The sequence below is a fragment of the Orcinus orca genome, chromosome 10, assembly GCF_937001465.1.
Source record: "Orcinus orca chromosome 10, mOrcOrc1.1, whole genome shotgun sequence".
Classification (NCBI taxonomy): domain Eukaryota; kingdom Metazoa; phylum Chordata; class Mammalia; order Artiodactyla; family Delphinidae; genus Orcinus; species Orcinus orca.
The window spans coordinates 7196721-7210681 of record NC_064568.1 but is presented as its reverse complement, the minus strand read 5'-3'; the positions used below and the strand labels follow the sequence as shown (position 1 = coordinate 7210681).

The following is a 13961-nucleotide window of genomic DNA, read 5'->3' as shown; positions in this document are numbered from 1 at the left end:
AAAACATAAAATTAAAATATCATTCTAGCTAAGAGAATGGCAAAAATAAATCATCAACAGTGTTGATAGAATGTGGGCAAACACACAATCTCATACACTCTTACTGGGAGTGCAGATTGGTAGAACATCTTTGTTCTATAAAGTGAAAAAATGCACATACCCTTTGAGCCAGCAAATATATAGCTAGAGATGTTTTCCACAGGTAACTAGTAATAATGATACGAGTTAACATTTACTGAATGCTCACCAAGTACCAAGCAGTGTTCCAATTCCTTAGCATGTTTAAGTGCATAGAATCCTATGAAACTGAGGCACACACAACTCTTCCATAACCTGGGAGCCTATCCATAGGACCTGGAAGCAGCACTTGGCTGCCTCTGGGGAAGGAGATGTATTTTTTTTCATTGTATACCCTTTTGTACTGCCTACTTTTCACTTCTGTTGTTTTATATTCCATTAGTTATTATGAAAAACTAATCAGAGTCATTTATGCACATGGTTTTTAAAAAAGCCCAGTACTGTTTGAATTGTTATCCGTGCATATATTCCTTTTCATCAAATAAAACTGGTTAATTTTTTTTTAAACTTTAAATCCTTAGCAGATTCTCAGCTTTCCCAAAGGGAACAGGGAGAAGGGGGCAGGCTCACCCATTTGGGCCTATCAGTCCTTTGGGGATGAGAGCTTATGATGAGCTGTCCATCTCCCAGCCCAAGCCTGGCCTGATCCCTGACCACCGTTTCCCCCGAAGGCATCATGTGCATGGACCACCTGGAGGAGATGCTGAAGCTGGTGGATGGCAATCCTATGATGATGAAGGACGGCAAGTGGGTGGTGCAGAAGTATATTGAGCAGCCCCTGCTCATCTTTGGCACCAAGTTTGATCTGAGACAGTGGTTCCTGGTGACCGACTGGAACCCGCTTACTGTGTGGTTCTACCGCGACAGCTACATCCGCTTCTCTACACAGCCCTTCTCCTTGAAGAACCTGGACAAGTGAGCCTCCCCCAGAACCCTCACTCCCATGAGCTCCCAGTCTAGCTGGGGAGCTGGCAGGAAGCAGCGATTCCAAGGCAATGCGGGGCTCCAAACACACTCTGCAGGCAGGCAGGCCTCTATCCATCCAACACCTGTGTGTACCCTGTGCCGTTCAGTGTTCTAGGCACGTGGGACACAGCAGTGAACAAAACGAGCCCAGCCCTCAAGAGTTCATATTCCAACAGGGAGAAACAGACAAGCCATGAACATAATCAGTAAAATCATCTAATGGGTTAAAAGTGATATGTGTTATGGAAGAAAGGATGTAGAGCGGGGTAAAGGGGGATCAGGAGAAATGCGAGAGGAGAGAGGCAGGTTGCAGCGTTCATTTCGGGGGAGAGGAAGCCTGTTGAGCCCTCGGTTCAAATTCCGTCTCTGAAGCTTCCAAGCTCTGTGACTTGGGTCAGGTGAAAACCTATCAGTATTTAAGCTTCCGTTGCCACATCTGAAGAATGGAGGCAGTAATATGGAGCTCATAGCTGTCGGCTACTGAGTGCTCTGTATGTGACGATTGCTAAGCACTTCATGTATGTTATCTCAGTCCTCCGTGAAAACCCGGTGAAGTGGTACTGTTACTTACCCCCATTTTACAGATGTTGAAAGGAGCCCATGGGTTAAATGACTTATGTAAGGTCTTACCAGTCAGCGATGAAGATAGAACTTGAGCACGTGTCTTAGTGACCATGGGGCCCATACTCTTAACCACCTTCTTATCTTCCAGGCACTGGGAGGGTTAACTGACACTGTCACAAAGCACTTAACACTGTGGCCCCTGTGCCCTCAGAGAGGTCCTGAGTGAAGACTGGTAGTGGCCCTAGAAGAATGTGATGAGGCCTTTGTCACCTCAAGCTGAATGGTCCAGAGTGTGCCGGGCTGGTTCCGGGGTTTGCCTGCCCTCCCCACGTTTGGGTGGGAGGGGCACAGGGAGCCAGCCCTCAGCTTTCTGCTCTCTGTCCCAGCTCCGTGCACCTGTGCAACAACTCCATCCAGAAGCGCCTGGAGAATTCGTGCCACCGACACCCACTGCTGCCCTCAGATAACATGTGGTCAAGCCAGAAGTTCCAGGCCCACCTGCAGGAGATGGGGGCCCCGAACGCCTGGTCCACCATCATCGTGCCTGGCATGAAGGCTGCAGTGATCCACGCCCTGCAGACCTCCCAGGACACCGTGCAGTGTCGGAAGGCCAGCTTCGAGCTCTATGGCGCTGACTTTGTGTTCGGTGAGGACTTCCAGCCCTGGCTGATCGAGATCAACGCCAGCCCCACCATGGCACCCTCCACGGCTGTCACCGCCCGGCTCTGTGCCGGCGTACAGGCCGACACCCTGCGCGTGGTCATCGACCAGCGGCTGGACCGCAGCTGTGACACGGGGGCCTTCGAGCTCATCTACAAACAGGTGAGGTGGCCAGGCCCAGGCAGCACCCAGGGAGGCCTTCCCATAGTGGAGCTCAGGGCTTTGCAGTCATATAAACCTGGCTCAAGTCCTGGTCCTGCCACAGTGACTGGGTACAGCCACTTCACCCCCTTGAGCCTCCATTTCCCCATCTGTAAGATGGACATGCTATAACCATCTTTCTCCTGGGGTTTGGGAGATGAAATGAGTTAACGTGTGGATAATATTTCTAGAGAGGCCAGTAGCATAGTGTTAAAAGCATAGACTCTGAAACCTCCCTGGGTTCAAATCCTGGCTCAAATTCCTAACCTCTAGGGGTCTCAGTTTCCTTATTTGTAGAGCGGGAATGAAAATGGTACCTACGTCATAAGATTGTGAAAATTAAATGAGCTGATACAGGTAAAGCATTTTAGAGGTGCCTGGCACATAGTAAATGCTACAGAGGTTTTAGCTATTGTTAGTACCTAGTAAGGTTGTTAGGAGTTTTATGATAAATGCCATCACTGTAAAGTGCCTCACATATAGTAAGAGCCAATTTGAGGAGGCTGCTATTACTATTGTTATGTTATTATCTTTGTTGTTATTATTTATTTTACCTCGTTCCAAAAAGAGGTTTGAATCCACTTATTGGAATAAGATTTTTAAAAGTCAGAAAACTGACTTCAAGTGTTTCTGAACGCTGCAAGTAATTTCCTGTGGTTATTAAATTAAGTATCCTAAACCTTCTGATTGGGATTAGGCTTCCATCAAAGTTTGGCCACAGGGAGAGAATGTGCTGATCGTATAACCCAAGTGTCCTGGTCTTTGTCAGTTACTGATTGTATCTTAATTTAATATATTGACATTTTGGCTTCAAAAACTGTAAATGAGGAAACATAAGGGCAGGAAAATAAGATGAAGCAAAGGGGAAGGGAAAGTTTTAACTTAGTGGTTCCCAAATGCTGATCACAGGCCAGAATCTCCCGGAAAGTTTTCCAAAGGTACTGTTGTCAGGAAGCCCCACCCCCAGAGGTTGACCCGAAATGACTGGTTTAGGGACTATGCATCTGTACTTTTCAAATATCCTAGTTTTTCCCAAAATCTCTTATAGCCAAGTCTTTTTGTTTTGGTTTTGTAAACCAACATGTAATCAAGATTCACGCTTTGCATTGGTTGTTTTGTCTCTTTCATTTCCTTTCTTTGCTTTTTTTTTTTTTTTTAAATAGGTACTCCCACTCAGAAAGGAGAGGCAGGGTGGGAAGTACATAGGAATCATTAGTCCATAGCAATTGTGAAACCCACCCTGGCACTTAATTCTCCTTTTGCTCTTAGGATCCATTATTACTTTCTAGGAGTTCCCTGTGTCTCTTGCTTCCATCCATTGGGAAGTCAGTTCAGCCTTGAGTCATCCTCCCTCTTCTGTGATCATGCTCGATAGTTCTTAGTCTGTTACCTGCTCAAAGAATTTTGGGGGTACAGAAGCCTCTTCCATTTCATATTGCATCTGTCCCTTTCAGTCCAAGTTGATATTTTTAAAAACCTTGTGGGTTTCTTGTATATCAATTTATAACCCATTTTATTACACAAAGGCCATGTCCACAGATCTTAGAGATAAACTCTTCTCTCTTCTATGAGGCTGATGTAGGACAACAGCCCTCAAAATTATAGAAGCCCTACTGTTAACAGAGAGGGCCTGCAACCCTGTCTTTTAACTCAAAATGTGTTAAAGACTTAATCATAAGACCTACAGGTATACACTTGGGATGCTGAAAAGACCTGCAGCTGCTTTAAAGGACCTATTAGGCATGGCTTAGATTTCTCTGAAGTTTTTTTTGTTTTGTTTTGTTTTTAGATATCATTGACGTACAACATGGTTAGCTTCAGATGTACAACATAATATTTGTATATATTGTGAAATGATCACCAGTAAGTCTAGTTAACATCTATCACCACAGTTACAAATTTTTTTTCCTTGCATTTACTTTCTCAGCAACTTTCAAGTATGCAATACAGCATTATTAACTATAGTCACCATTCTGTACCTTACATGACTTATTTATTTTGTAACTGAAAGTTTGTAACTTTTTATCCCCTTCACCCACTTTGCCCACCCACCAACTATCTTTCTCTGTATCAGTGAGTTCAGTTTGTTTTTGATTTTAGATTCCACATATAATTGAAATTATATGGTGTTTGTCTTTCTCTGTCTGACTTATTTCACTTAGCATAATGCCCTCAAGGTCTATCCACATTGCCACAAATGGCAAGATTTTCTTCTTTTTATTTATTTATTTTTTGGGGCCATGCCATGCTGCATGTGGGATCTTAGTTCCCTGACCAGGGATAGAACCCATGCTCCCTTGCAGTGGTAGCACAGAGCCTTAAACCACTGGACCACCAGGGAACTCCTGAGATTTTCTTCTTTTTAATGGCTGAGTAATATTCCATTGTATATTTATATATACCACATTTTCGTTGTCTACTCATCCATGAGTGGATGCTTACGTTGCTTCCATGTGTTGGTTATTGTAAATAATGCTGCCATGAACATGGGCTTGCAGATATCTTTTCGAGTTAGTGTTTTCATTTCCTTCAGGTAAACACCCAGAAGTGGAATTGCTGGATCATATGGTAGTTTTATGTTTAACTTTTCAAGAAATCTCCATACTGTTTTCCATAGTGCCTGTAGCGATTTACATTCCCACCAACCATGCACAAGGGTTCCCTTTTCCTTACATCCTCGCCAACACTTGTAATTTTTTGTCTTTCGGATGATAGCCATTCTAACAGGTGTAAGATGATATCTCACTGTGGCTTTGATTTGCATTTCCCTGATGATTAGTGATGTTGAGCACATATTCATGTACCTGTTGGCCATCTGTATGTCTTCTAAAAAATGTCTATTCAGATCCTTTGCCCATTTTCTAATCAGATTGTCTTCATATATTTTGGGGACTTCCCTTGTGGTCCAGTGGATAAGACTCCGTGCTTCCACTGCAGGGGGCGTGGGTTAGATGCCTGGTCGGGGAACTAAGAACCCGCATGCCACATAGTGCAGCCCAAAAAAAAAAAAAAAAAAAGATTGTGTTTGTATGTTTGGATATAAACCTCTTACAAATGATTTACAAACATTTTCTCCCATTTGGTAGTTTGTCTTTTTTTTTAATTTTTTATTTATTTTTTTATACAGCAGATTCTTATTAGTTATCCATTTTATACATATTAGTGTATACATGTCAATCCCAATCTCCCAGTTCATCCCACCACCACCACCCCCCTGCCACCGCTTCCCCCTCTTGGTGTCCATACGTTTGTTCTCTACATCTCCATCTCAATTTCTGCCCTGCAAACCAGTTCATCTGTACCATTTTTCTAGGTTCCACATGTATGCGTTAATATACGATATTTGTTTTTCTCTTTCTGATTTATCTCACTCTGTATGACAGTCTCTAGATCCATCCACGTCTCTACAAATGACCCAATTTCATTCCTTTTTATGGCTGAGTACTATTCCATTGTGTATGTGTACCACATCTTCAACAGACCATTCGTCTGTCGATGGGCATTTAGGTTGCTTCCATGACCTGGCTGTTGTAAATAGTGCTGCAATGAACACTGGGGTGCATGTGTCTTTTTGAATTATGGTTTTCTCTGGGTATATGCACAGTAGTGGGATTGCTGGGTCATATGGTAATTCTATTTTTAGTTTTTCAAGGAACCTCCATACTGTTCTCCATAGGGGCTGTATCAATTTACATTCCCACCAACAGTGCAGGAAGGTTCCCTTTTCTCCACACCCTCTCCAGCGTTTGTTGTTTGTAGATTTTCTGATGATGCCCATTCTAACTGGTGTGAGGTGATAACCTCATTGTAGTTTTGATTTGAATTGCTCTAATAATTAGTGATGTTGAGCACGTTTTCACGTGCTTCTTGGCCATCTGTATGTCTTCCTTAGAGAAATGTCTATTTAGGTCTAATGCCCATTTTTGGATTGGGGTTTTCGTTTTTTGAATATTGAGCTGCAGGAGTTGCTTATATATTTTGGAGATTAATCCTTTGTCCGTTGATTTGTTCGCAAATATTTTCTCCCATTCTGAGGGTTGTCTTTTCGTCTTGTTTGTAGTTTCCTTTGCTGTGCAAAAGCTTTCAAGTTTCATTAGGTCCCATTTGTTTAATTGTGCTTTTATTTCCATTACTCTAGGAGGTGGATCAAAAAAGATCTTGCTGTGATTTATGTCAAAGAGTGTTCTTCCTATGTTTTCCTCTAAGAGTTTTATAGTGTCCAGTCTTACACTTAGGTCTCTAATCCATTTTGAGTTTATTTTTGTGTATGGTGTCAGGGAGTGTTCTAATTTCATTCTTTCACATGTAGCTGTCCAGTTTTCTCAGCACCACTTATTGAAGAGAACTGTCTTTTCTCCATTGTATATCCTTGCCTCCTTTGTCATAGATTAGTTGACCATAGGTGCGTGGGTTTATCTCTGGGCTTTCTATCCTGTTCCATTGATCTGTATTTCTGTTTTTGTGCCAGTACCATATTGTCTTGATTACTGTAGCTATGTAGTACAGTCTGAAGTCAGGGAGTCTGATTCCTCCAGCTCCGTTTTTTTCCCTCAAGACTGCTTTGGCTATTTGGGGTCTTTTGTGTCTCCATACAAATTTTAAGAGTTTTTGTTCTAGTTCTGTAAAAAATGCCATTGGTAATTTGATAGAGATTGCATTGAATCTGTAGATTGCTTTGGGTAGTATAGTCATTTTCACAATATTGATTCTTCCAATCCAAGAACATGGTATATCTCTCCATCTGTTTGTATCGTTTTGAATTTCTTTCATCACTGTCTTATAGTTTTCTGCATACAGGTCTTTTGTCTCCCTAGGTAGGTTTATTCCTAGGTATTTTATTCTTTTTGTTGCAGTGGTAAATGGGAGTGTTTCCTTAATTTCTCTTTCAGATTTTTCATCATTAGTGTATAGGAATGCAAGAGATTTCTGTGCATTAATTTTGTATCCTGCAACCTTACCAAATTCTTTGATTAGCTCTAGTAGTTTTCTGGCGGCATCTTTAGGATTCTCTATGTATAGTATCATGTTATCTGCAAACAGTGACAGTTTTACTTCTTCTTTTCAAATTTGTATTCCTTTTATTTCTTTTTCTTCTCTGATTGCTGTGTCTAGGACTTCCAAAAGTATGTTGAATAATAGTGGTGAGAGTGGACATCCTTGTCTTTTTCCTGATCTTAGAGGAAATGTTTTCAGTTTTTCACCAATGAGAATGATGTGTGCTGTGGGTTTGTCATATATGACCTTTATTATGTTGATGAAGGTTCCCTCTTTGCCCACTTTCTGGAGAGTTTTTACTATAAATGAGTGTTGAATTTTGTCAAAAGCTTTTTCTGCATCTATTGAGATGATCATATGGTTTTTCTTCTTCAATTTGTTAATATGGTGTATCACATTGATTGATCTGCGTATATTGAAGAATCCTTGCATCCCTGGGATAAATCACACTTGATCATGGTGTATGATCCGCTTAATGTGTTGTTGGATTCTGTTTGCTAGTATTTTGTTGAGGATTTTTGCATCTATATTCATCAGTGATATTGGTCTGTAATTTTCTTTTTTTGTAATATTTTTCTCTAGTTTTGGTATCAGGGTGATGGTGGCCTCATAGAATGAGTTTGGGAGTGTTCCTTCCTCTGCAATTTTTTGGAAGAGTTTGAGCAGGATGGGTGTTAGCTCTTCTCTAAATGTTTGATACAATTCACCTGTGAAGCCATCTGTTCCTGGACTTCTGTTTGTTGGAAGATTTTTTATTTATTTATTTTTTGCGATACGCGGGCCTCTCACTGTTGTGGCCTCTCCCATTGCGGAGCACAGGCTCCGGATGCGCAGGCTCAGCGGCCATGGCTCATGGGCCCAGCCGCTCCGTGGCACGTGGGATCCCCCCGGTCCGGGGCACGAACCCGTGTCCCCTGCATCGGCAGGCGGACTCTCAACCACTGCGCCACCAGGGAAGCCCTTGGAAGATTTTTAATCACAGTTTCAATGTACTTACTGTGATTGGTCTGTTCTTATTTTCTGTTTCTTCCTGGTTCAGTGTCGGAAGGTTATACCCTTCTAAGAATTTGTCTATTTCTTCCAGGTTGTCCATTTTATTGGCATAGAGTTGCTTGTAGTAGTCTCTTAGGATGCTTTGTATTTCTGTGGTGTCTTTTATAACGTCTCCTTTTTCATTTCTAATTTTATTGATTTGAGTCCTCTCCCTCTTTTTCTTGAAGAGTCTGGCTAATGGTTTATCAATTTTATCTTCTCAAAGAACCAGCTTTTAGTTTTATTGATCTTTGCTATTGTTTTCTTTGTTTCTGCTCTGATCTTTATGATTTCTTTCCTTCTACTAACTTTGGGTTTTGTTTGTTCTTCTTTCTCTAGTTCCTTTAAGTGTGAGGTTAGATTGTTTGAGATTTTTCTTGTTTCTTGAGGTAGGCTTGTATTGCTATAAACTTCCCTCTTAGCTTCCCTGGTGGCGCAGTGGTTGAGAGTCCGCCTGCCGATGCAGGGGACATGGGTTCGTGCCCCGGTCCGGGAAGATCCCACATGCCGCGGAGCGGCTGGGCCCGTGAGCCATGGCCGCTGAGCCTGCGCGTCCGGAGCCTGTGCTCCACAACGGGAGAGGCCACAACAGTGAGAGAGGCCCGCGTACCGCAAAAAAAAAAAACAAAAAAAAAAAACTTCCCTCTTAGAACTGCATTTGCTGCATCCCATAGGTTTTGGATCGTCGTGTTTTCATTGTCATTTGTCTCTAGGTATTGTTTGATTTCCTCTTTGATTTCTTCAGTGAACTCTTGGTTATTTAGTAACATTGTTTAGCCTCCATGTGTTTGTATTTTTTATGGTTTTTTTCCCTGTAATTGATTTCTAATCTCATAGCATTGTGGTCAGAAAAGATGGTTGATATGATTTCAATTTTCTTAAATTCACCGAGGCTTGATTTGTGACCTAAGATGTGGTCTATCCTGGAGGATGTTTTGTGTGCACTTGAGAAGAAAGTGTAATCTGCTGTTTTCGGATGGAATGTCCTATAAATATCAATTAAATCTGTCTGGTCTATTGTGTCATTTAAAGCTTGTGTTTCCTTATTAATTTTCTATTTGGATGATCTGTCCATTGGTGTAAGTGAGGTGTTAAAGTCCCCCACTATTATTGTGTTACTGTCGATTTCCTCTTTTATAGCTGTTAGCATTTGCCTTATGTATGGAGGTGTTCCTGTGTTGGGTGCATATATATTTAGAATTTTTATATCTTCTTCGTCGATTGATCCCTTGAATATGTAGTGTTCTTCCTTGTCTCTTGTAACATTCTTTATTTTAAACTCTATTTTATCTGATAGGAGTATTGTTATTCCAGCTTTCTTTTGATTTCCATTTGCATGGAATATCTTTTTCCATCCCCTCATTTTCAGTCTGTATATATCCCTAGGTCTGAAGTGGGTCTCTTGTAGACAGCATGTATATGGGTCTTGATTTTGTATCCATTCAGCGAGCCTGTGTCTTTTGGTTGGAGCATTTAATCCATTCTCGTTTAAGGTAATTATAGATATGTATGTTCCTGTGAACATTTTCTTAATTGTAATGGGTTTGTTTTTGTAGGTCCTTTTCTTCTCTTGTGTTTCCCACTTAGAGAAGTGCCTTTAGCATTTGTTGTAGAGCTGGTTCGGTGGTGCGGAATTCTCTTAGCTTTTGCTTGTCTGTAAAGCTTTTGATTTCTCCATCGAATGTGAATGAGATCCTTGCCAGGTAGAGTAATCTTGGTTGTAGGTTCTTGCCTTTCATCACTTTAAATATATCATGCCACTCCCTTCTGGCTTGTAGAGTTTCTGCTGAGAAATCAGCTGTTAACCTTATGGGAGTTCCCTTGTATGTTGTCATTTTCCCCTTGTTGCTTTCAGTGACTTTTCTTTGTCTTTGATTTTTGTCAGTTTGATTACTATGTGTCTCAGTGTGTTTCTCCTTGGGTTTATCCTGCCTGGGTCTCTGTGCTTCCTGGACTTGGGTGGCTATTTCCTTTCCCATGTTAGGGAAATTTTCAACTATAATCTCTTCAAATAGTTTCTCGGGTCCTTTCTCTCTCTCTCTTCTCCTTCTGGGACCCCTATCATGCGAATGTTGTTGCATTTAATGTTGTCCCAGAGGTCTCTTAGGCTGTCTTCATTTCTTTTCATTCTTTTTTCTTTATTCTGTTCGGCAGCAGTGAATTCCACCATTCTGTCTTCCAGGTCACTTATCCGTTCTTCTGCCTCAGTTATTCTGCTATTGATTCCTTCTAGTGTAGTTTTCATTTCAGTGATTGTATTGTTCATCTCTGTTTGTTCTTTAACTCTTCTAGGTCTTTGTTAAACATTTCTTGCATCTTCTCCATCTTTGCCTCCATTCTTTTTCTGAGGTCCTGGATCATCTTCACTATCATTATTCTGCAGTCTTTTTCTAGAAGGCTGCCTATCTCCACTTCATTTAGTTGTTTTTCTGGGGTTTTATCTTGTTCCTTCATCTGGTACATAGCCCTCTGCCTTTTCATCTTGTCTGTCTTTCTGTGAAGGTGGTTTTTGTTCCACAGGCTGCAGGATTGTAATTCTTCTTGCTTCTGCTGTCTGCCCTCTGGTGGATGAGGCTATCTAAGAGGCTTGTGCAAGTTTCCTGATGGGAGGGAAGAGCTGTGGGTAGAGCTGTTTGTTGCTCTGGTGGGCAGAGCTCAGTAAAACTTTAATCTACTTGTCTGCTGATGGGTGGGTTGGGTTCCCTCCCTGTTTGTTGTTTGGCCTGACGCCACCCAGCACTGGATCCTACCTGGCTCTTTGGTGGGGCTAATGGCAGACTCTGGGAGGGCTCACGCCAAGGAGTACTTCCCAGAACTTTTGCTGCCAGTGTCCTTGTCCTCACGGTGAGCCACACCCTCCCGCCCGCCTCTGCAGGAAACCCTTCAACACTAGCAGGTAGCTCTGGTTCAGTCTCCTGTGGGGTCACTGCTCCTTCCCCTGGGTTCCGATGTGCATATTACTTCGTGTGTGCCATCCATATTGGAGTCTCTGTTTCCCCCAGTCCTGTCGAAGTCCTGCAATCAGATCCCGCTAGTCTTCAAAGCCTGATTCTCTAGGAATTCCTCCTCCCGTTGCTGGACCCCCAGGTTAGGAAGCCTGACATGGGGCTCAGAACCTTCACTCCAGTCAGTGGACTTTTGTGGTATAAGTGTTCTTCAGTCTGTGAGCCACCCATCCAGCAGTTATGGGATTTGGTTTTATTGTGATTGTGCCCCTCCTGCCATCTCATTATGGCTTCTCCTTTGTCTTTGGATGTGGAGTATCTTTTTTGGTGAGTTCCAGTGTCTTCCTGTCAATGATTGTTCAGCAGTTAGTTATGATTCTGGTGCTCTCGCAAGAGGGAGTGAGCGCACGTCCTTCTACTCCGCCATCTTGAACCAATCTGGTAGGTTGTCTTTTGATTTTGTTGATGATTTCCTTCACTGTGCAAAAGCTTTTTAGTTTGTTTATTTTTGCTTTTGTTGCCTTTGCTTTTGGTGTCAAATCCAAAAAACTTTGCGAAGACTGATGTGAAGGAACTTCCTGCCTGTTTTCTTCTAGGAGTTTTATGGTTTAAGGTCTTATGTTCAAGTCTTTAATCCATTTGAGTTGATTTTTCTGTATGGTGTAAGATAGTGGTCCAGTTTTATTCTTTGCATGTGGCTGTCCAGTTTTCCTGACACTATTTATTAAAGAGACTGTATATTCTTGTCTCCTTTGTCATGAATGAATTGACCACATAAGTGTGGTTTTATTTCTGGGCTTTTAATTCTGTTCCATTGATCTACATGTCTGTTTTTATGCCAGTATCATACTATTTTGATCACTATAGCTTTGTAATATGGTTTGAAGTCAGGAAGTGTGATGCCTCCAGCTTTGTTCTTTCTCAAGATTTCTTTGACTATTTGGGGTCTTATGTGGTTCCATACATATTTGGGGATTGATTTTTCTCTTTTTGTGAAAAATATCATTGGAATTTTGATAGGGATTGCATTGAACCTATAGATTCCTTTGGTGGTATACACATTTTAATAATATTAATTCTTCCAATTCATGAGTGCAGAATATCTTTCCATTTATTTGTGTCATCTTCAGTTTCTTTCTTCATTGTCTTACAGTTTTCAGTGTACAGGTCTTTCACCTCCTTGGTTAAATTTATTCCTAGGTATTTTATTCTCTTTGATGTTCTTTAATCTCTTATAATCTAGAACAGCCCCACTGCTTTTTCTTCCCATATTTGGATCTTTTGAAGGCACCAGGCTGGTTGTTTTACAGAACTGTCCCACATTCTGGATTTATCTGATTGTTTCCTCATGGTGGTATTTAACTTGTTCATCTGTTATCTGAATGTCCTATAAAGTAGAAGTTAGGTCACACGGCTTGATGAAGTTCAGATTACACATTTTTGGCAAGTATACTTGAGAGGTGATGCTGGGTACCTCATACAGCATCACACATTGTCGGAGTATCTCATGATTAGTGATGCTAAGTCTGACCGTGGCTTTAAGGTCTTGGCTACCAGATCTGTCCATTGAAAGTTGCATCCTCCCCTTGGCAATGATCAGTTTCTTTGTAGGGTGATTCTTTGGCAGTGTGCAGATGACACATTTTCCTGTCATCCTTTTCACCTACTTGTTTTGATATCTAATTTTGATTCTTACCTATTGTATTAGAGTTGCAAAATGGTAAATTGCCAATTCTGTCATTCCTTCTACGTTTATTAGCTGAGATTTTTCCATAAGGTTGAGCTTTGCCTCATCGACTGGGCTTTCCTTGAGCTCTGATATCTGTATTTCTTTTTTATTGAAGTATAGTTATTTACAATGTTGTGTTAACTTCTGCTCTACAGCAAAGTGATTCAGTTATACATATACATACATTCTTTTTCATATTCTTTTCCTTTATGGTTTATTCCAGGTTATTGAATGTAGTTCCCTGTGCTGTACAGTAGGACCTTGATATCTGTATTTTTAAGAAGCTCCAAGTGACTGTTTAGATAGATTCTAATCGGGATCTTTTGATGACGCAGAAAACACCTCATACTAGCTCCAGGTTAAAAGGAGGGTTCCTAGGAACTTCCCTGGCAGTCCAGCGGTTAAGACTCCGTGCTTCCATGGCAAGGAGCATGGGTTCGCTCCCTGGTCAGGGAACTAAGATCCCGCATGCCATGTGGTGTGGCCAAAAAATAATAATAATAAAAAATAAAAGGAGATTCCTGGCAAGACACAGGGTGCTCTCCTGTGTCCAGCTGCATGAAGTACAGCTTGGCTTAATGGGAATTGAAAGTGGTACAGGAGCTCCTTTCTTGGGCTGTTTTCTCTGCCTCCATCTGCATATTTGCTACTTCATGCCCTCCACAGAATGCCTTCTTTGAGGCTCTGCTTCCCCATGTCTTGGGTTCAGACAAGGATTTAGGCAGGCTCCAGGCCTCTTATCTGTCTGGGTGTCGTAACTCACATGCTCTCAGCAGAGAATCTCGCTCATC

At 41.7% G+C, this 13961-nt stretch overlaps 1 protein-coding gene across 1 annotated transcript in view; it reads left to right on the top strand.

Moving 5' to 3' along the window:
* The window catches only part of TTLL3 (tubulin tyrosine ligase like 3), a 45332-nt gene that overhangs the window by 12852 nt on the left and 18519 nt on the right, over positions 1–13961 (top strand). The window contains 2 exon segments of the mRNA XM_049716071.1: positions 750–993; positions 1995–2430. Coding sequence (XP_049572028.1) covers positions 750–993; positions 1995–2430 — 680 coding nt within the window.